General features: G+C 38.7%; 1 protein-coding gene across 4 annotated transcripts in view; it reads right to left on the bottom strand.

Moving 5' to 3' along the window:
* Positions 1-20,107, bottom strand: part of wdfy4 (WDFY family member 4) — a 229,389-nt gene that overhangs the window by 13,858 nt on the left and 195,424 nt on the right. For all 4 annotated transcript variants that reach the window (XM_031905200.1, XM_031905201.1, XM_031905202.1 and 1 more), the window contains 9 exons: positions 18,078-18,117; positions 12,399-12,518; positions 9,850-9,967; positions 8,131-8,240; positions 5,154-5,307; positions 4,770-4,861; positions 3,627-3,836; positions 3,319-3,433; positions 1,100-1,257 (listed from right to left, as the gene is read on the bottom strand). In XM_031905200.1, the coding sequence (XP_031761060.1) occupies positions 1,100-1,257; positions 3,319-3,433; positions 3,627-3,836; positions 4,770-4,861; positions 5,154-5,307; positions 8,131-8,240; positions 9,850-9,967; positions 12,399-12,518; positions 18,078-18,117 (1,117 nt within the window). The remainder of the gene's footprint in view (positions 1-1,099; positions 1,258-3,318; positions 3,434-3,626; positions 3,837-4,769; positions 4,862-5,153; positions 5,308-8,130; positions 8,241-9,849; positions 9,968-12,398; positions 12,519-18,077; positions 18,118-20,107) is intronic.

Here is a 20,107-nt window from a genome sequence, read left to right as displayed (position 1 = left end):
TGCTTCCGTGTGCAGAGTGAAGCCCCGCCCCCACTTGCTGTTCAGGTCTCTCTTCAATTCGACAAGGTTGGTGGAGTGGAGAGCCCTTCTGCGCATGCCTGGAGGCAGCAGGAGCCAGTCTGTGCATTAGCCTTTTTTTTTTTGATGAGAGACCTGAACAGCAAGTGGGGGCGGGGCTTCACTCTGCACAAGGAACCAAAGAAAAAGAATACCTTCTGACTGAGGAACCAGGTCAGAGAGAATGTTGGGACAATGGTAGGTAATTCTGGAGGCTGTTTAGAGTAATTTTACTCATAGAAAAAAAAAAAGTTTACTTATTCTTTAATCAGCGTTGTTTTGTTAAATGGGCAAAAGGGGCAATTGGCTAGAGCCCACCAGGAAAAAAAGATTGTCATGATAGTCTGCCTTTTAACTACAGAGTGATGTCCTGTAATGTTTTATAATTATCCTTCAAGGGAGGAAAACAATTTCTATTCAACATGAAGATATGAGGGCTAATTCCTTCCCCAGGAATATTACTTTCTCAAACAAAGAACAAATATGTAAAATATATATGTAAAAATATATATGTAAATATGTAAAAATGTAAATATCCAGGGGCTTATTTGCAGTCATATGGATTAAAGAACACAGAAACAGAAGACATATGCTGGCTTTTATTATGGTGAGGCAAATGAAGAACATAAAAGCTTAAATGGCAAATACCTAGTTTCGACCTATATCACCCATACTGGTCCTGTGCTAATAAACTCAGAAACTGGTTTAATGCAGTCTATACCTACAGCTGAAATGATATAAATATGATTGCTAATCATATGTTTCAATAAAATAAATTAGAGTAGGTGAGTAAACTTTGATCACAAAAAGTAATATTGCTGTAAGTTTTAGGGCAGGGGGTATTCCAGACATCTTATTTAGCATACAGGCCTCAACAGAGGTTTCTCAGCATGTGCTACATTACCATCCATGCAGCAAATGCACAAGTATATGCTGCTCATTAAGCTTCTGTACAAGACACAATTAGGTATTTGTGTTGGTGTGTAAGGGGGTATGCATCCTTTAATCAATTTAATGGCAAACATAAATGCAGTTACAGTACCTTGCGAGTGTTGCGGTTTTGCAGTTTCAGGGATCCATCACTGTAGCCCCAGCTTAGGCTCATTGCATATGATGGAGACAGCAGAACATGGTTTTTCTCTGCTGCAAACACGGCCTTCTCTGTCACAAGCATGTGACCCACTGCTCCACGTAGATTTCCTGCAGCCCAGAACAAGAAGGTATAGAAAGTGACTAAATATGGTTTCGAAATGGAGCTGATATTACATGCAGTTGTGTATTTTATATAATAACAAAAAAGGACTTAATAAAGCAATAATTTAACAGGCAGCAGGCTTTAAGAGCAAAAAATAAATGTATATAAAATTGTATGTTATGCAGATGAAAAAATGTTTTTCCTTGTAAGTAAGCTGCAATATTTAGAGTTGTTTTTCTAAGAATATCTTGAACCAACTATAAATGGCATTGCTGGAAGCTAAGTTAAAAATCTGTTTTGACCTTGAGCTAGCTTCCATTTATTTTGATCGAAGAAGAGGTGCCCAGCTAGCAGCTTGCACTTGTTTAAATGAAGGATGACCTGGTGGGACACTGATGCAGAGCTAACAATGCAAGAATTTCAGATGGAGCAAGCTGTTAATATCTTATGAAGTATCATGTTAGCTTGTGCTGGCTTCTAACTGTACCTAGAAAGATACTATTTACACTTGCTACACCCTAGGCATCAACTGTAAAAAGGTCAAAATTCCATGTAGCAAAATCCTAAAAAATGGGCACACATTTGGGAGTTTATATATTTTAAAACATATTGTTTTTATATGAAATTGCAAATTATACTTGTGCTGTAAAAGGACTTGCAGCCTGAAGCACATTATAAAAATATTGCATTCTGAGCATGGCTCCATATAACATGGTTAGCTGAAGCAGAGTAATATATGGGCACATACCATTGCATGAAACAACTGCTTTTAGGATGATCTGATAAAATCATATACTTATCATTACATTGATGGGGCGCAAACACATTGTCCCAACTACTGATGAGCAAATTTTTTTTCGCCAGGCATGGATTCACAGAGAATATCAGCATTTCGTTATTAGCAAATTTGTTTCAAAATTTCAAAGAGAAAAATGAGTGGCCGTGTCAAAAAGTGCATGGTCGCACTTGACCGTTGAAATTTCATCATGCAGCATAAAAAAAATGCAACTTTTTTTTCCTGCAACTTTGTTGTGGTTTGTTAATTGCTGTGATTAACAAACCTTGATAAAGTTGCAGGAAAAAAGTTGTGACTTTTCCTAGATTTATTATGCTTTTTTTCTGTGACAATTCCTATTACGAAAACTCTCCACTTAAAAAGGTCATATATAAGTAAATGGCAGATGTCTCTTCCCTGGAAAATTTTTCTTTTCTGTTTCAAGCTTTTTGAATTTTTGATAGTGAAATAGTGATGAGTGAATTTTACCAAACAAATTTCCAAAACTACAGGAAAATTAGCGAAATACGTGTGACGCACAACTTTTTTTGCTGAAAATTTTTCGCTGAAGTTTCAGGAACCAATTCGCCAATGGTGAAATGTGGAATTTTAATGAGAAATTTTGCTACATATCTATGCCTTGTGAAAAAATTTGCTCATTACTAATTTTTGACACTGGTTTTTGTGCGACAATTCACACAAGAAGTTAAAAAAGTCACGCTTTCATGACTTCTGCAACGTTTTCCCGCATGCTGCTTTTTCACTTTGGATTTATTAATAAATGTAATTTGTAGAAATGAGTATATTTGTGGTTTCAAAAAAAATAAAACAAGATAAATTTGAGTTTTAGGAAATTGGCCCCTTAGTGTAACCCAGTGAACATGAATGTTATTGGGGATCATGAAATTCGTGCATATTGTTTTTGCATATGCAAATCAATGCCTGGCAAAAAAATTTGCTTATCACTACTCTTAAGGACATTTGCACTGTAAATAAAAATTCGCAATTATGTTTGCACATTAAATGCACCAGTCTTGTCCAGCTTTATAAATATAAACACAGGCAGAGCAAATATGTTCACTGTGTAAATAATTCTGCGCTGCGCAAACTTTAAAAATGAGTCCCACTATCTTTACCTTACAGTATAAAAGCCTATAAATGACAGTGGAAAGTGCACACATCACAGGCAGTGTGTGGAATATGACTGGTAGTATGGAAAGGCAAGAAGGTCTGTCTTATACAATTAAAGCTTGGTAAATTACAGTGGTTGCATAATGAGCTATTTCAGTACCTCTAGGTGTGACAGTGACTTGCTTCAGACTGCAGGGAGCACTGTAAAAAGGGCTCACAGTATGTCCTGATGATAATTCTTTACCATGTCGTAAAGGGTGAGGCTTAGTGAAAAGCTGTAAAAATAATAAAGTCATATTACAGATTTAGCCATGATGTGAGAAGAATGACTTCTTAAGGAAAAGAATGGAACACTATATATATTATAAAGTACAGAGGGTCACAGAAAATGCATTCGAGAGTATTATATAGGCAAAGTGGAAGGGACACTACCAACTTTATTGGTGCTTTTCGCTTTCTGTCTGTTACCTGCTTGGGAACTTGCCCAAAGTTGCTAATGAATCCAATCAGAGTAGTTCGTACCAAGGGATCAGTACTATTCAGGTAATCTGGAGACCCATAGAAATATGGATGGAAAACATTGAGCGCATGCACTGCTGCTGGCCCCCGCTGCTTGTACCCAAACACTAGATCAATCCAGTGATGAATCTGAGAGCTGACATATTCAGACTCCAGAGCCTGCACACATACACAAATAAATAGTCGTTACTGGCTGCCTCTTTATGGCTAGGCACAGATACATTTGATATTTATAAACTCTCTATCATGGTTAAATTTCCTATGTAACTGTATCACATTAGTTTTTATCTTATTATTATTCTATATTTATATAGTAGCAACACATTTACACAGAGTTTTACAGAAATTGTTCATCATTCATATCAGTCACTGCCCAAGTGGAGCTTATAATCTAAAGAATCTACCACATTTACACACAATTTCCCTAAGATCCAATAATCCTGCCTATATGTTTTTAGAGTGTTGGAGGAAACCAGAGTACCCAGAGGAAATTTGTGGAAACATGAGTAGAACATAAAAACTGCCTGCAGCTAGGGGAGTATGTGGGAATGATACTCAGGCTTCAAGGCAAAAGTGAACCACCATGCAGCCTTATAATGCAGAATCACGTGTACATAAAGAATAGTCTGTGTGCTATTTTTTATTAAATATTTTTAGAAGTGTTTTGGGTAAGATCTAAATTTAAGATATCTGTAGCTTTAACCTTGCACAGTAAATGTTGCTTTTATTCTTTTATGAATAAGTTAAAATTAACCCATTTACAGTATTTTGAAGAAAACTTGTTCTCAAATGTACATCCTGGCCAATATCAATCATAAAAAGCAAATTAAATTAATTTTACTTTTTGTCCCATTTAGGATAATTACATTTAGAAAGGTGTATATTGCATTCAGTAGTGTTAGTAGCGACAAATTTATTTTATGGAGGATCTCTGTGTGCCCCCTAGTGGAATAGGCCTGTAATCTTATTCTGAAAACCTTTTCTCTTCCTTTCAAAAGAGATGCAACCATCACAAAAATACAGATATTTACAACAGCCAGACTACTGCTCAAAGACAAAAAATAATACTAAACTTTATGCTGACATAGTTACCTCACTGTGCAGACGAACAAATGATTGAGGATCTCCATGAGCCCAGGGTGGAAGAAGCACATCTCCTACAACTGTTCCATCCTGCATGCAACCTATAATGGGCCAGATAATGATTTCAAAAAAGTTTCTAATATAAATGTGAATAAATATAATCTGATGTAGACCATATTTTATCATATTAATATAGGGTTTGCACAAATATATACACTGTGTACCCTTGTGTAGTACAAACACAAAAATCACTTTTTTTGTATATAAGTATCCTGTATGTCTTGATTTTTATAAGTTCAGTAGAGGATAAGTGCAGAGTCAACCTTAAAACAAATAAATGAACGTGTATTCTCCTGTTGTGTGCTAAGACTGGCAATAAATCCATATACATACCAAGCTGGCAGTGGTTGCTGTTGATAAACATTTCAGGCAGATAATAAAATTCTGGTATAAGTTCTCGAACATCACTCATGTTTTCAGAAGAGGCAGATTCCCAGACTCCTGCTACATTATGGAATAATCGGTCAGCCAGGTCTAGAGGGCCCCCCTGCAACCAACCGACAGATAAATTATAAACTTTGGAGACTAGTTAAAAACAGGGACCTAGATATAGGCACTAGTGATGAGCGAATCTGTCCCATTTCGCTTCGCCATAAAATTCCCAAAACGCTGAAAAATTTGCGAAACACTTTTGTTGCGCAATTTTTTTCTTTGTCGCCTGGGTTTTTTTTGTTGCCCGTGTCTTTTTTGGTTGCCTCACAATTAGAAAACTTCACCATTATTTTTTCCCCCGCAATGTGGGAATGAAACATGTGGCTGTTTGCAAATGCTATGCCTATGTTACACTCAATCTATTCTGGGCGCCAAATAGAAGGGACATGGGTGTATACTTACATTATTTATTAACTAAAAAAATTGTAATTGCATGATCTTTACTTACAATAAATAAATGCCCTCTATGTGTGAGGGAGACATGGTCAAAGAAAGGTGGCAATGGTCAAACCTTGCATTTGATTTATAGTCAATGCTAAGTACAAGAAAGTACAACCACTTTGTACATGGCTATTTAGAACACACAAATATGTGTGGGCTTTTGCAACCAGCCTTTGAACAAATGCTAGTAAATGAGGCCCTAGTGTCTGAAAAGATTCTGATATTTCTAAGTAAGAGGGTCCACTGTCCATAACGATTTAATGTGTTTTTAAGATAAGTGTATTCATATTTATGGCTCACTGTGCCACTGTATATACAATTTCAAATTGTATGAAGATGTACAGTGTGTTAAATGTGTAGTAAGGTTGGGGATACACAAATCAAACTCTGCTCTGAATTTTCTGACTCCTATTTAATACAGATTGCAGTTGGGCTTAGCTTTTTGTCTGTTAGTGGTCTAAGAACTGTGTAATGTATCCTTAAATCCAAATCTGAGAGCTGTCAGTGGAATGTGGAGCTCAGTTCTACACTGCTGATCCATAAGATGAGATCCAGCTATACTATATATTTATATAGATGTAAAATGTCTAAACAAGCACTATAACGTGACATGGAATGATTCACAGAGAACCACATTATGAAGTAATTTTGCCATTATTATTATTAAGTTGTCTCTCTTTAAATGATTATAATGCTGTGTGGGTACTTGTGAAATAAAACTACTAAATATGAACAGGCTAAAACATGTTTACTTTAAAGATGCATGTTTTTGTATATGGCACATTCATATACACACATTCTCTTTCAAATTTAATTTGCACACAGTGTCCTTGTCTATCAAAGCAAGATTTTTTGTATATGTAATTTCATTTTTCTATCTGCAGGTTTGTTTTTGTGAGAGTGTTTTTGTAATTACTTTTTGTGTGTCTGTATTGGCTTTATATGTGTATATCTTTGTGAATCTTTGTGTGTATTTGTGTCAGTATCTGTACGTTTCCCTCCCTTCCCATTTTACTTTATGAGTTTTGCCTCTTATCTCTTGGGACCCAATCAAGTGGCCATAAAGAGATTATCTGTATTAAACACAAGTAATATATACACAGCCAGAGCCGTTACGCTCACAAATCGCGTTGCCGATATTAGCAGGCGGAGGCCGGGGCCTCTCGCTCCTTCTGTAATGCAGTTTGGGCAAAGTAATATCTTTATTGCTTTATGTCCTTTTTAAATATGTATGCGAGTTTCTTTTAATAAATTAGGTGCTGCTTTAAAACTTAAGTCTGGATTATTCAGAAAACAATAACTGATTTCCCACGTACTGTATTAATATGTTTATTTGCATGTTTATAGATAGATGTGTGAATATATTTATATGTTTGTGTATATTTTATATGGAATTTTGCTTGTGGGGAGGGTTATGGAAATATAGATATTTATTTTGAAATAAATTTAAAACCTGGTGTTTCCTCTCAGGATAGTGAAAACCTTTATTCTCCTACATATAGGCTTTAATTGTATTCAAGTATTGGATCCATTTTCCGGAAACCCGTTATCCAGAAAATTCCAAATTACAGAAAGGCCATTACCACAGAGTCCATTTTAATCAAATGATTCTAATTTTTAAAAATGATAAACCCTTTCTCCATAATAATTAAATAGCAGCTTGCACTTGATCCCAACCAAGACAGTCCTTGGAGGTAACTATCCTATTGGATTTATTTAATGTTTTATGATTTTTTAGTAGACTAAAGGTATCCAATTTACAGAAGGCCTCATTATCCAGCTTTTTGGAAAACAGGCCCTGTACCTGTATGTACAATTTCTGGCTTACATGATTGTAGGCTTTTATGTTGCTTTTGTAAAGATGATCACACATGGGGTGTCCAAGTCATCTGCTAGGATATCCCAATGAAACTGAATTATCATAATTGTTCCGCTAAAATAACAGTTGCATAGAAGGAGATGATCCACAAGGACCAATGTTACGGATCATTGCCCATCTCATAACAGGATGAAGCTGTGTTTCTGCATTTTATATTAATCTGAGTAGTCAGCCTAGACTCAATCTATGAATACTTGTGCCTGTTTCTGCAGTAGTAACTCATACTAACCTGCTTCACAGGTTCTCGATTATCTTTCATTTTTACATATTAAAAATGCGTTTTTAGTTCTGAGTATCTTATTAAAAAAGAAGGAAAGGTAAAGCACTGGCATTTTCAAACTGGGCACATTTCTAATTAAAAAAAATCCACCAGAAAGTTCTGACATCACATGCATCAGCCCAGAATAGTGTTGGGGATTCCTGGGAGCATTAAAAAGCACAAAAGTACAGTAGTCTTGAGCTTATAGACTTATATGAAGAGTATATATGTATAGTTAGGTTTCTGTTGGAACTATCTGTGTTACATTATTTTTTAGTCAAAATAGCTGTGTCTCTTACCTGCACCCATCGCATGGCCTGTGTGAAAGGTTCCACTCTTACTAAGTATGATGAAACAATGCTTGCTGAGGAGTAGTGTGTACAGTAATGACACTGCACTGAAAGATCCCCTGAGAACCAAGGAAACAGTAAGAACTTAACAATCAATATATTTCAATATTTTTGTTGTGTACTATAGGCAAAGTTTTGAACTGGTTCAGCAGTTATATTTCACTAGTCTAAGAATCATAATATCATGACAAAAATGTATGTCCAAATGCAAAAAAATATGCAACTTACCAGTTGGCTATTTAGAATTATGTGACCATTAAATTCATAAATACACCAAATGCCAAGAATTCCAGCCGCAATATCCCTGCCCTTAAATTCTCATACTTGTTGTGTACCACTAGAGGAAGCTGCATACCTCAATGCTAGCTCAGCTACAATGTGTTATCGAGCTTGACCTTTTCTTGTTCTCTGTGGTTAGATATACTTCCTACTTGAAAATGTCTGTATATAGTTTGCCATGTTGTAAATAAGTTGTTAAGCATTACCATTGAGTCCTGCACAACTCCACTGTGAACCCAACACATACATAAAGGATAGTGCTGACAGGCAAAAAGGGAGCATTGTACTCAGTGTCTGCCATAAGTAGTCAGTAAGCACAGGACTCCCTAGCACTTTGAAATCCCTGGTTCTCCTGGCTTTCACATTCTAAATTATGTTTAAGCTTAACTATAATCAACCATGATAGGGAACCCTGTTAGGTGACACCTATTTTCAGTCCTGCCTATACTTGCCAGAGCTGCATATTGAAAGACATGAAACCCTTTGTGTTACACTATGGGGCACATTTACTAACCCACGAATCCGAACCAAATTTGAAAAATTCCGATTGGAAAACGAACATTTTGCGACATTTTCGTATTTTTTGCGATTTTTTCGGTGCCTTTACGACTTTTCTGAAATTGTCGCGACTTTTTCATTACCAATACGATTTGCGCGAAAAAACGTGAGTTTTTCGTAGCCATTACGATGCGCTCGTATCTTGTCGCGACTTTTTCGTATTGAGCGCTCGTAAGCGGCAGGCGAAACTTTCAGACTTAGCATGATTTTGGAAGCCTCCCATAGGACTCAATGGCACCCTGCAGCTCCAACCTGGCCCAAGAAAAGTCACCATACTGAAGCTTGAATGAATCCGAATCTTTCGTACTCGGCGCAAAGGCTACGAAAAAGTCGCAACTTTTCGCGCAAGTTTTAACGCTACGAAAAAATCGCCAGATTTTGCGCAACATTCGGAATGGCAACGAAAAAGTCGCGACAATTTTCTGAAAAATCGCAAAATACCGATCATTACGAAAAAAAAACGCAATCGGACGCATTCGGCCCGTTCGTGAAGTAAATGTAAATGTGCCCCTATGAGTCAGCTGTGATAGGAGCAAATTTCAAGGTGCAAGCCCTAATTTCATGAAGAAACAATTTTTTAGGTAATGCAGTCTTGCCACTTCAGAAATTAGCACATTATCAGTTGTTTAGTATTGTCTGAATCAATAAAATACAGATCCTCTTCACACCTAATTGCTATGTACTGTATAAGTGGATAAAGGTCCATGTTGCCTTATAAAAACATACAAGTCTGTAAGCTCTTTCTATGTACGGTCCTTATTAGGCATTGTTCTAGTCTTTCTGTATCTGTCAATAATATAAAATGTAACAATAATTTAATGTAATTTTTACCATCATTGTTTTCTACATCTTTATAGCGCTGAATAAACTTTTGACTGCGCTCTCGAGTTTGAGCCCCCATAGGTCTGGATAGATCACGGAAGACTTTGGGGTCTGAGAGGTAAAGGTTCTGTAATGAAGGAAAGCAGTTCCGGTGTGACATAGGACTATAGTGGAACAGTAAGCATCTGTACTGTAAATTCAATCTGAAATTGATATATTATTACTTATAGATAACCCTAAAAATTATCAGGTCATGTAGACATTGGCACTTACAAAAACATTTGTGTAGATTTAATGTGCAGCATGTTTTATGGGATTCATTACACAGAACTACATGCATGCAATTACTTACGTGAACGTGCCTTGACAAGCCTCTGCAAAATTATGTTTAAGAATCAGTAAAAGTTTTTGAAAAATTGTACTCCATCCTCAGTTTCTATAACATTTTGTTTTCGCACATTTTTAAAAATGGTGTGCTCAGCTCAAAATAGATAAAACATTTTGTGTTTTCAAACAAAATTCTTTGAGCACACCAACATTTGTTGTGTGCTCTGTCCTCAAAACTACAATGTATACATACATTTCAAGTTTTCATTTTTGCATAGTATAAACCTAAACATTACTGCTGTAAGACATTAAAGGAGAACTAAAGCTTGATAAAGGCTAGGAATGCTATACAATATGTTTTGGGGTTTTGTACTAGTCCCCCAGAAGCTCCTCATAAGTGATAAGTGGAGCTATCCCATTTCACTTCACCAAAAAAATTGCACCAGGCCAGTCAATTTTGATGCCAGCTGCTTTTTGGGGGGGAAAACAAATCCCCCACCAAAAATATTTTTGGGCCCTCAGCAAGCCTGACTTGCACCCGATTTCGCATTTGATGGAAGCAGCTAGACCAACTTGTGACTGGCAGCAGTGGGCAGATCATCAGACCACATGACAGAGGCATTGCATCAGCTTTTATGACAGTTGAACCTCAATTTTCTGGTTAATGACCTTTAGGCTAATAGCGCCATAAGCCTCCTACCTCCGCCAAAAAACGCGAGACTTCTTATCTTTGGCAGATATCAGCTACATGTGCCTACACCCAAGCGTATTTCATTCATTCGGGTGCAGGCACAGGTAGGAGGCTTATGGCGCCATTTTCGGCAAGCAATTTTCGGCTTGCGGAAAATATACACCAAACGCCAGATCTGACATTGGCCTTAAGCTAAGTTACCCACACTAATTATGTGAGTTTTACTGATGCTCCTACCAGCTGAAGTCTCAGTTAGTCAGCTTCTTCGGTAAGTTCATAATAGCTCCGTCAGTAAGTTTAGTTCTCTTTTAATGCTTAAATATCATGGGGGTCATGTAAAAATGTTAACACAGTTACAGAGGTCCACAGTCATATAACTGCTTTGCCCCCACCTTTCTGGAGTGGTGCAACTATAGAGGTGACAGTTCTTCCTAAGATTTACAGCAGAGAGCATACAGTTCTGTTGTTAATATGCAATTAACAATTAATGGCAATAAGGACAGCACACTTAAAGGGGGCTGCCACCAGGCCTATTATAAATATAGCTAAGTGCCCTGCAAGTTGTGGAAAAAGTCAGTTTGCACCCTTTCTATTTCTACTACTTTGTATATTCACCCACTCAATCAAAGGAAACAAATAAATGACTGTAGCAATTTAGCACTAGTAAATCTGTTGTAAATGCCAAAAAAAATCCATACAATGTAGAAACAAACATATTTTTTATTCTTTTAGAGCTGTTTTCAGTAGAGAGTTTCCTGTAACACTTTCCTTGTTGGTAATGTTCACTTTATAAACATCTTATATATAATTTTTTTTGTCCAACTAAAGACCCAAGGATCAGATGTGGCCCTCCAGACTTTCCTCTTTCACCATGTCCCTTAAGTGTCTAATCATTGTAAACAACATTGCCAACCTTTCCTTATAGATTAAATCTTCCATCAGCTATGTATCAGAATTGCATAGGTATCCTGTCATATTTCTGCAATAACAACCTTTGCATAATAGTGATTTGTTTTTAGGCCCTTTTAAGTATTTAGGAACTTTTAAGAATATCATTGTATCCTTGATCTGGATGTGGTTATGGTGAGTGCTTACAGTTTATTAACTTTTACTTCTTCCTTTCACAACAGCAGTAAAATTGTATAATTATTGGCAGAATAATGAAGAAGCATAGCATACTTCCATATACTGTCCAAACAGAAAGATCTAATTTGCCAAGTTTAACAAATGAAACTTGTCCTGATTTCACCATCCAGGAGAATACTGCATAAATGGGCTAATGTGGTCCTCACCCAGTAGAATTTGTTTAAACCCATCTGATAAACAGCCCCTGTTAGCCAGTCCCTGGCCAGATATTGGTTCGGCAGGCTGCAGGTTTGTCCCCATACATGGGCTGATAAGATGCTGACTATGAGCAGTCAAGTCTGCAGTTATTTATAGCCTGCATATGGATACCTTAATATTTACTAAATAGATTAAGTTATCTATTATGTTGGTTAAGTAATAGCAGATTATCCACACCCATCATCCATACACTCACCTCAGACTTGTAATCTCTAAGTACCCAGGGTATCACTGGATACTGCATGAGATCTCTAATGGTACGGCCAGAAAGACTGTTCAAAAACATCAGGTATTCAAAGTTCCCAATTTCTCTGCGCTGTTGTGGAAAAAGAAAAGTTGTGAGATGTAAGGATTATAGAACATTTTGGCCCTATGAGACACAAGAAAATCATATGTCATAATGTAGTCATTTATCATTAATAAGATGTACAATTAAGTAAGAATTATACATAGAGGAAGAATATATTGCTGCAAGATCAAGATATGCAGGAATGCTAAAATCAAGTCACAAATGAACACACATTATGAAAATTATGATTTAATTGGTATCACTGAGACCTGGTGGGATGAAAATGCGACTGGGCCGTGAATTTAAATGGTTACACACTTTTTAGGAGGGAGAGATTTAAAAGGGTGGAGGGGTTTGTCTTTATGTAAAGTCAGATTTAAAGCCATGTAATAAAGATAGTACCAATGAAAACGTTAAATCTCTTTGGGTAGAAATTTCAGTAGGGCTGAAGGTTACAAAGAAAATGATCATTGGTGTATGCTATAAACCACCCCGTATAGATGAGGGGGATGAGACCCAGCTACTGTTGCAAAAATGGAGGAGGCTTCACAACTGGCTCAAGTTGTTATTATGGGGGACTTTAATTATCCAGACCAGTGCTGTCCAACTGGAGGCCCGTGGGCCGCATGCAGCCCGCAACCCCCCTCTGTGTGGCCCCCCACCTGTCTGGCTGCTTTGATGGCTTACCTTTGTGTAAGCTTTAAATGGTATCAGTACTGAGATGAACTGCCCCCCTGCATGGTTCTCACCTCAGATTCAGGCTGTAATCCTCCTGTATTGTTTAAAAATGTAATCCCCTGTGTTGTTCACACCTTTTAATACCTGCATTGTTCAGACCCTGCAGTGTTCACACCTCAGGCTCAGGCTGTAATCACCCCATTGTTCACCTGTTCACACCTCAGACATAGGTACTGTAGGTACCTATGTAGGTACTGCCTGGACTATGCTGCCTGTGTGTATGGCACACACAGGGAGCATAGGGTGGGCAGAGTATGGCACACACAGGCAGCATAGGGCAGGGAGGGTATGGTACACACAGACAGGGTAGGGCAGGCACATGCAGCACAGGCAGCACACACAGGCAGTTAAGGGCAGGCAGAGTATGGCACACACAGCCAGCATAGGGCAGGTAGAGTATGGCACACACACAGCATAGGGCAGGGAGGGTATGGCACACACAGGAAGGGTAGGGCAGGCAGAGCATGGCACACACAGGCAGATAAGGGCAGGCAGAGTATGGCACACACAGGCAGCATAGGGCAGGTAGAGTATGGCACACACAGGCAGGGTAGGGCAGGCAGAGTATGCCACACACAGACAGCATAGGACAGGCAGAGTATCGCACACACAGGCAGGGTAGGGCAGGCAGAGTATGGCACACACAGACAGCATAGGACAGGCAGAGTGCTGCCTGTGTGTGCCATACTCTGCTTGCCCTATGCTGCTTGTGGGAGGTGAACCTGGCAGGGGTTTGTTGTGGGAGTTTGTTAGCAGTTGGAAATAGCCATTAAATGGTCCCTAAGGTGTGTAATTATGTACTGGGGGTTGCTGTGCTATCCACAGGGGAGGAGGAGGCATATGGAATTTAAGGGTATATCTTAATATGACTGCTGATATCCCCACAGTAAGGACCAAGCATTTGGGATTTTGCTGTGCTACCACCATTGTGATAAAATAGGTGTGGTTTGAAGTGGGAGTGGTTTCAAAAAGGGGAGTGGTCAAACTGGCTTCCAAGAGATCTGATCTCTTTAAAAGATATAAAACAAGGGACTTCTCAGAAACCATGGCCATACCTTCCAAAAATCAAAATAACTCTAAAGTAGTGTCATGTATTTTCACCTACAGCCCTCAATATAAGGTTATAAAAGGAATTGTTAATAAGAGTTTAACTATACTTAAAACTGATCCAATCCTGAGAAAAATCCTAGTTTTGTAACTAGAAAAACTAACACTTTAAGTAACAAACTATCCCCTAGTCTTATTAATCGGAATGCACCTACTGATACATGGCTGACTACCAGAGGAATGTTTAAATGTGGATCTAAAAATGCATAACTTGTAACTTTATTGTTAAAACACAAACTTTTGTTTCTACTGTTACAAAAAATACTTTTCATATAAAACATTACATTAATTGTAACACAAGATATGTCATTTATTTACTTACTTGCACTAAGTGCAATAAACAATATGTAGGCCAAACTAGCAGAAAACTTAAGGATAGGATCAGAGGGCACATCCTTAACATTACTAATGAAACTTGTTTTACTACAGTAGCTAAGCACTTCAATGATTGTTCTAATAGATCTCTATCCTACCTGAACATTATAGGGCTTTATAGAGTTATCCCTGGTCCCCGAGGTGGAGACATAATTCAGGCTTTAATAAGAAGAGAAACTAAATGGATATTTTCTCTTAAAGGGGAAGGAAAGGCTAAGTCACTTGGGGGTGCTAAAATGTTAAGCACCCCCAAGTGACTTGAATGGCTTACCTCGTACCCCGGGCTGGTGCCCCTGTTAGAAGAAAACCGCACCAGCCCGGGGCACCTGGGCTGGTGCTGTTATTTAAAGGCCATGGAAAGGCAAAGTCACTTGGGGGTGCCAAAATGTTAGTCACCCCCAAGTGACTTAAATTGCCTTCCTTTTACCCCAGGCTGGTGCCCCTGTTCAGAGAGAACAGCACAAGCCCGGGGTAGATGCAGTGCTTCCTCTTTCCTGCTTCTGTGCGCGCGCATGCGCAGTAGAGTGAAAAAGCCGAACTTTAACAGAGTCCGCTTTTCACTCTACTGCGCATGCGCCTATCGTATAGTCGCAGCTAAACGAAGCAGGAAGGAGGAAGCGCATCGCTACAGGTACCCCAGGCTGGTGCTGTTTTCTCCTAACAGAGGCACCAGCCAGGGGTACAAGGTGGCACCCCTAAGTGACTTAGCCTTTCCTTGTCCTTTAAAAAGGGATCCCGTTCTCAGCCTGAAAACTATAGGCCTGTTAGTCTGAGGTGTTAACCATGCAGGGGGCCAGTACTGATACCATTTAAAGCTTACACAAAGGTAAGCCATCAAAGCAGCCAGACAGGTGGGGGGCCATACAGAGGGGGGTCGGGGGCCGTGTGCGGCCCGCGGGCCGCTAGTTGTACAGCACTGGCCTAGAACATAATATTTGTAATTGGATAGAGAACTGGCTGAAGGATAGATTACAAAGGGTGGTGGTAAATGGAAATTTTCTAATTGGACCAGTGTTGTTAGTGGAGTACTGCAGGGGTCAGTCCTCGGTCCTTTGCTTTTTAACTTGTTTATTAATGACGTGGAGGTGGGCATAGAGAGTACTGTTTCTATTTTTGCTAACGACACTAAATTGTGCAAAACTATAAGTTCCATGCAGGATGCTGCCGCTTTACAGAGCGATTTGACAAAATTGGAAAACTGGACAGCAAACTGTAAAATGAGGTTCGATGTTGACAAGTGCAAAATTATATAAATGCAAACTATCTACTGAATCGTAGTTTGTTGGGAGTATCCTTAATGGAGAAGGATCTGGGGGTTTTTGTAGATAACAAGTTGTCTAATTCCAGGCAGAGTCATTCTGTGGCTACTAAAGCAAATAAAGTGCTGTCTTGTATAAAAAAGGGCATTGACTTAAGGGATGAAAACATAATTTTGCCTCTTTATAGGTCCCTGGTAAGGTCTCGCCTTGAGTATGCAGTACAGTTTTGGGCTCCAGTCCTTAAGAGGGTATTAATGAGCTGGAGAGAGTGCAGGGACTTGCAACTAAACTGGTAAAGGGGATGGAAGATTTAAGATATGAGATTAGACTGTCAAGGTTGGGGTTGTTTTCTCTGAAAAAGAGGCGCTTGCGAGGGGACATGATTACTCTGTACAAGTACATTAGAGGGGATTATAGGCAGACAGGGATGTTCTTTTTTTCCCATAAAAATGATCAACGCACCAGAGGTCACCCCTTTAGATTAGAGGAACAGAGCTTCTATTTGAAGCAGCGTAGGTGGTTTTTCATGGTGAGGGCAGTGAGGTTGTAGAATGCCCTTCCTAGAGATGTGGTAATGGCAGATTCTGTTAATGCCTTTAAGAGGGACCTGGATGAGTTCTTGAACAAGCAGAATATCCAAGGCTATTGTGATACTAATATCTACAGTTAGTATTAGTGGTTGTATATATAGTTTATGTATGTTTGTGTATGTGTTTATATTGTTAAGTATAGGTTGTGTGTGCTGGGTTTACTTGGATGGGTTGAACTTGATGGACTCTGGTCTTTTTTCAACCCTATGTAACTATGTAACATTATAATCAGGGACCATGGGACATACAGTGCATGGAAAGAAATCCAAAAAGCATGAGGGGACCACTGTAGATGAGCAACACATATTGAAAATACCTAGACAAAGATAGAAAGGTTTTAGTCTATTGCATGTCTATTGAATGTCTTATGCACTTACATGTAAAATAATTATTTTGGATCATACAGAAGTTAATTTACTTCAACTCCAGGCACAAGTGCTAGAGTAAAAGCATGCCTCTTAGTGCTTATTCTAGCACTTGCATCTGAGGTCTGGCAGCAATGAAATGCAAATGTAATGTGCATTAATAGTAGATTGCGCCCATTTTTGCACCCTGTCCTGCGTGTAAATTACTCTTCAATTTCTGCATAAGTCATAATCAACCTAACAAATAAATTATATATATATATATATCTATATATATATAATTTTACCCTCATGTGTAGAGAATATGTTTTGCATTGGCTTGATATTAGACAAGATAATATATAATATTATCTGAATTCTAAATTATAGAAATGATTCTAAACATGAGCCTAAAGTCATAAGAGCTCATATATAATGACAGGGGGAGAAAGTTCAAGAACACTAAGGGGCAGATTTATCAAAGTACGAGTTTGAATCCTGAAATTGGAAAAATGTCACGAAAATGCTTATGACAATGGCAATTGACAAAATTTTTGTATCCGAACAATCGTAAACGGCGGGAAAACCTTTCTGACTTTGATCCTTCTGTGCATGTTTTTGGAAGCCTCGATGGCACTCAGCAATCCAACCTGGCCCAAGGAAAGTCACGATAACGAAGCTTTAATTATTCCGAAACTTTCGTACTTGTTGCAACAAATACAATTTTGTCGCACAAATTGTTGTGCAAATTGTTGCAAAGTACGAAAAAGTCGCAAAAAAATTGCGCACAGTACGAAAACTTACAAAAAATATGATTTTTTTTGTATTTGGAAACAATCATACTTTGATGAATGTGCCCCAATGGGGCACAAGGGGCACCCCTTTGTACTCATTCAAAGAGCACATCTTCTCCCAGGGCTCAGTGGCAGCCTATATCATCTGCTTCCTAACTTGCATGTGCTAATGATGTGCTATATATTCTAAAAAAGCTTAGGTATTCCACAGAAAATAAAACCATCTCTGGATTTAGTGCATTCTCAGAATGTGACATCTTTGGACAATTAAGGGCAGGTTGTCTGTGGGAACACCAGTTCTATATTGGCTACTTCCTGGTTCTAAACCAACTATGGTTATTAACAGAAAAATATTTGGTCTTCCTAAAATCTGACTTACCTGCCACTTCTGTAACATCACCTTTTCCCCTGCAGAACTCCTGCAAATACATTACAGACAACACATGAAGACACAATATAAAGTATCTGCAAACCTTAGACATTTATGCTACACCTTGAAAAAAAGTCAGTGAAGCAATTTTAATGATTTTGTTAAATGTACAGTAGAATTAAAAAAAAAAAGCTAAATATCTTTTGAAAAGAAAAGCATAGTTTAAAATTCACAAATAATGAAATTCTTAAATCATGTGGCTGCAAAATTTAGGGTTTTTGAGAACAAAACATTATTTTATCTATTTTATAAAAACTTATCTGAACCCTTGTGGGTTTCTGGCCCATCGTGGTTTTTCGTACCTTAATGTAACAGACCCAACAGCAGAGGACAGTAAAGGCCATTAGTGAGTCTGTCCACCTATCATGCCAGTAAAGACAGCAGGTCTGTGGCAACCTATTAAAAGCAGCTTTATTATTACCTGTTACCGTGCTGAGGAAAGCAATCTAAACAGTTCCAAACAGGCCTGTGCATGCTTATTCCCTTATGCAAAATGTTTTGCCTCCTCCCCTTCCTCTCTCTCTCTCTATACATATGTGTGTATGTGCATGTATAAGTTTATTTATGTTATATAAAGGACAAATATTACTATATATACATAAGTATAAATTAAGCATAAAGTATTAAATGCTGCAGGGAAGCACCTGGATGGGAACTTTATTGGAGAGGGGAGTGCTGTACTTATTACACTGTACTTATCATAAGTACAGTGTAATGTGATCAGAGACACAGTAGTATGGAGGTCCCTGCCCCATAGAGCTCATGGACAATACTGGACAAAATACAGGCAATAATAGGAGGGTGAAATGTGCACAATGGTTTGGGCATTGGCCCTTAAAGGACATGAAAAGGCAAAGTCACTTGGTGGTGCCAAAATGTTAGGCACCCCCAAGTGACTTTAATCGCCTACCTTTTACCCCGGGCTGGTGCCCCTGTTGGGACAGAACAGCACCAGCCCGGGGTAGCTACAGCGCTTCCTTCATCCTGCTTTGCGAGCGCGCGCATGCGCAGTAGAGTGAAAAGCCGAAATTTAACAGAGAAATCGGCTTTTCACTCTACTGCGCATGCGCCTACCGCATAGTCACAGCTTAACGAAGCAGGAAGGAGGAAGCGCATCACTCCAGGTACCCCGGGCTGGTGCTGTTTTCTCCTAACAGGGGCACCAGCCCGGGGTACAAGGTAAGCGATTAAAGTCACTTGGGGGTGCCTAACATTTTGGCACCCCCAAGTGACTTTGCCTTTCCTTGTCCTTTAAGAGCAAAGACTGGACCAGATAATGTTCTAGTGCTCCAAAAGATAAAATCTTGAATATATATGTAGGGACCCATAGGGTTAAGCTCCCTATGGCTTTACCCCTACCTCTTCACTATCCTTACTGTTATTGGGCAGAGCCCTTATACTCAGGTTTCAGTTATCTAACTGTACCCCTTATAGGTTTACACAGGTTGACCACTCCCCCTGCAGACTGATATAGTGTCTTGCAAGTAGAGATGTAGCGAAACTCACAAAAAAAGTTCACAAACCCGTTCGCGAACTTCTGCCAAAAAGTGCGAACTTTGCGAACCCCATAGACTTCAATGAGAAGGCGAACTTTAAAACCTAGAAAAGCTATTTCTGGCCAGAAAACTGATTTTAAAGTTGTTTAAAGGGTGCCACGACCTGGACAGTGGCATGCAGGAGGGGGATCAAGGGCAAAAATTTCTCTGAAAAATACGTTGTTGACACAGAGTTGCGTTTTGTGCTGTAAAGGGCAGAAATCACACTACATTTCTAAACTTGTGTAATAAACTGCTTTTACAAGGACTATTGGGTTACAGCAGATGATCAGCAGGACAGCTGTCCACAGCAGCTACATACAGAGCAGTAGAAAGTAGATTACTAGTCAGCAAAGCTACCTAAACTGTCCCTCAAACCCCTGCACAGCTCTCTCCCTATGCTAACTCATCAAGCACACACAGGCAGAATGTAAAATGGCTGCT

This window comes from Xenopus tropicalis, chromosome 7 (genome assembly GCF_000004195.4).
Source record: "Xenopus tropicalis strain Nigerian chromosome 7, UCB_Xtro_10.0, whole genome shotgun sequence".
NCBI lineage: Eukaryota > Metazoa > Chordata > Amphibia > Anura > Pipidae > Xenopus > Xenopus tropicalis.
The sequence above is the reverse complement of the archived record's forward strand: the minus strand, read 5'-3'. Positions and strand labels throughout refer to the sequence as shown.